Consider the following 3,419-nt stretch of genomic DNA (forward strand, 5'->3'; position numbering starts at 1 on the left):
AATAATGTTTTAAAGACAAAATCTGTAATACATTTTATGTTGTTACCATGTCCTTTCATCGCATTTCATACTACAGGTAATAATTAGTGTCACTTTATAGACCTGTCATACTGATACGGGACATTGTACATGTGCAATGTAACAAGCATTACCTTTTCAAACCTCTCGTACAGGTCTGTGACTCTGGAGCCCTCCTCCCACTGTGACACGGCCAGAACCTGTATAATCTGTGCAATCTGCATCAGGTTGTGTCTTGCGATGTGGCTGATGTGTATGTCGGACGTGATACCATGAGGGTCAGGATCACAAATAGCAGGACAGAGGAACAAGGAGAAAACAAGGTCAGCACATATTGCCTGTACCTTTTCTCCCGATAGCTTACCTGCCTTGGTCAGTATGTGGTAAATTTGTGATACTAGCCATCCCATTCCCGCTGGAAAACAATGGATGTTGTTCTTGAGTGAATTAATAAATCTATTTGCAAGTACTACTAGTTTGTCCACAATGAACGTTCTGTATTCTTGAAACTTCTTTGTATAATCGTCAGTACCTGGTTCACCAAATCTCTTCATACGTTCCTGTGGAGGAAACCGCACAAGAGCTTTTTGAGGATCAATATCATAAAACCATTCATCCTCCATCAACAAACGCATAACTGGATCATGGAGAGCAGCCGTAAGAAACAGTTTCGCTGAAAACAACGAGTCTAAGACCAGCTTATACATAACACTGAAAGCACAGGATCCTTTGCGAAGTAGTCGTCGAGGGTCATCATTAGTCGCCAGCTGAAGTTCTGCTAGTGTGGTCATCATCCGGAGGGCTATCTGTTCGTCCTCCAGGAGGAGACAATTCCCACATACGGAAGACACCAGCAGAGGCACCACTTTGAGAGTGTATTCATTGCTGGATTTCTCTCCTGTCTCTACACAGTGGGCCAGAAGACTTGGATTCTCCCGCAAAAAGGCGAGAAATTCTCCATACTTGGAATCATGATAACTAAGATGTTTGTAACTGTCTACAAAGTTTGTCCACTGTAGATGATTTGCCCTACGACAACACTCTTTGGGTGCCATATTCTGAGGTGAGAAGATAAGACTGTCGAGACATGCCTTTTGTTCCCGCGTGACCCATGACTCGTGGTACAGGCCCTCGGCAACATGCTTCACTTCGTCAAACAGCTTCTGCAGCTGAAAGCGCTCCGACGTTACAAACAGCTGTTCTTGCTTCAGGTGGCGTGCCAACTCCAGTAATTCCATGGCAACACCTAGGTCAGATTTCAGCTAAATCATCCAGGTCGCATCGGAGACTGGTATTGCCTGTAGGTAGTAAAATCAACATATTATTAAGTAGCTATAGGCCATACATACTGTTTTTTTCATTTTTTTTTTTCATTTTTCACACCTGCATTGATTTATAACTCTGTATATATCATGAATCTTATACAACTGAAGCAATTTGAACTATCACACATAAATGAACTCTTACAACAGATGGTAGTCTATACCAGTTCTGTAACAATATGGGGAAGCCCATATAGGTGATTGTTCAACATTACGGTAATTACAAGGAGATTTGATGTATCATAGACGGTGGTTACATCTATTTGATATGATAGGCAGCATACATAGATATCTTCAATAGTTAGCAATAGTGCAAGTTACTGTAAAGAACAACAACCCTATATATGCAATACAATTATCAGTATTGTAATATTCTTTTAACAACATTAGGTTGATCAAATGTTCATATCAATTACCATCTCTTCACTGATTGAGAACATTTTGTCACAAAAGTTTAACTTGTTATCATTCAACTCTCCCCCCATCCCCATTCAATAACCATAAATTACCCATCAAATCTATAAATTATTTGATACAAGTAATATCGTACGCAAGTGTGCTAATATTTAAAGCGTAACATCACCTAGTTTTCTCCTCAACAGATGGTGCGTGATTTATCTTAAACACTTCATCTTCTCACAATCCACGTTATATATAGTGATTTAATATCCAAAAGCATGACAACATGAAAATGACAATAATTTGATAGTAGAGTTTGTACAGTGTGGGTGTTTGTGTACTCTGTGTTACCTCTGTGTCACTGACTATTAAAGGACATGAGTATGCGTATGTGCTGAGTGTATCACTTTACCTTTCCTGTCGCCAATTTTCCAACACATATTAAACTATATATATGTATCCGCTGTAAGTACAAACTAGTGCTATATATATGTGTGTAACGGCCTACATCATTGAACCTATGTCACTAATGATATATGATATATACAATAAAACAAGGCAGATGACACATCAAAATCCACCAGAAAAGTATAATTTACACAACTCCAAATGAATCTGTATGAATTCAATTCCAACATTACATACCAGAGCCAAAAGAAATCCACCAGTAAAGTATGTCATGAAAAATACACAATCTATCAACAACCTCCTCAATTCAGACCTCTAGAACAAACGAACGAAAATGGTTGACATTTCACAATATAACATGTACACAGTTGTTCCAATGATAGATTGAAATCTTAAACTGATTATTTTAGATTGGTTTTTTTTTTATTTTAAATATCATAAATTGATGGCATAAAAATAAAATACTGCTTTTCCCGTTATTGTCAGAATACTATGAAAATACTGATGAATAAAATGGATTATATATGAAAATTTATAACCAAATTGATTATTAATCAATACATAATCTGTTTCAGATTCTTCCAAATAATCTATATTAGCATATTATATACCAACCAATTACACACTATAAAGGATGCCCAACAAACAATGCTTATGATTTCTATCCGATAGAGTGAACTTATTCTCAAGAATAATTATCAATCACTAAATGTACATTAATTGTAAGTAAAAAATTCAGGAGGCTATAATTAGTTATAATATGTAACTTGTAAATTTAATATGCTAAGACTGATCACAGTCATTTTACTTAGACTGAAATTTCCCCATGTTATCTCTGTGCATCAGTGATATGACTAATAGGTGTAAAAGTGATGATATGGGTTGAAAGTACTTAGGATCAGCAGGTTATGTCCGCTTAGGTCAATCAGACCCTATTGAGTTTCATAAACCATCAAGTTATAAACACCTACGAAACTGACTTACAAAAATCTACATTTGAGTTGCTGACCTGTACACAAAAATGCTAATAATTTACAGGCAGCTGCCAGGAAGTACTGCTTGTTTAACTGTGAGCTGGAACCAGACCTTTGCACCTGACCTACATTCCAAACAGTGGAAATTAGCCAATGCTATAACATCTGGTATTGCAATATTAAAAATTCAATGAACCAGAAACAAATCTAGATCTGTTGTCTCAATATAAATCACGATTCTGTGTTCTCTCATATGATCCACATTAGTTACAAGTCTGTACTCTCTCACATGATCCAC

At 36.7% G+C, this 3,419-nt stretch overlaps 1 protein-coding gene across 1 annotated transcript; it reads right to left on the minus strand.

The window, feature by feature from the left end:
- Positions 1-152: 152 nt before the first annotated feature.
- On the minus strand, positions 153-1,538 carry LOC110444522 (GTPase-activating protein and VPS9 domain-containing protein 1-like; the record flags this gene model as incomplete). Its single annotated transcript, XM_021488892.1, has 1 exon — positions 153-1,538. A coding segment is annotated over exon 1 (1,104 nt), but the record flags the coding sequence as incomplete, so codon positions are not given.
- Positions 1,539-3,419: the final 1,881 nt, after the last annotated feature.

Source organism: Mizuhopecten yessoensis, unplaced genomic scaffold (genome assembly GCF_002113885.1).
Source record: "Mizuhopecten yessoensis strain PY_sf001 unplaced genomic scaffold, ASM211388v2 hete_36137542, whole genome shotgun sequence".
Lineage (NCBI taxonomy): Eukaryota > Metazoa > Mollusca > Bivalvia > Pectinida > Pectinidae > Mizuhopecten > Mizuhopecten yessoensis.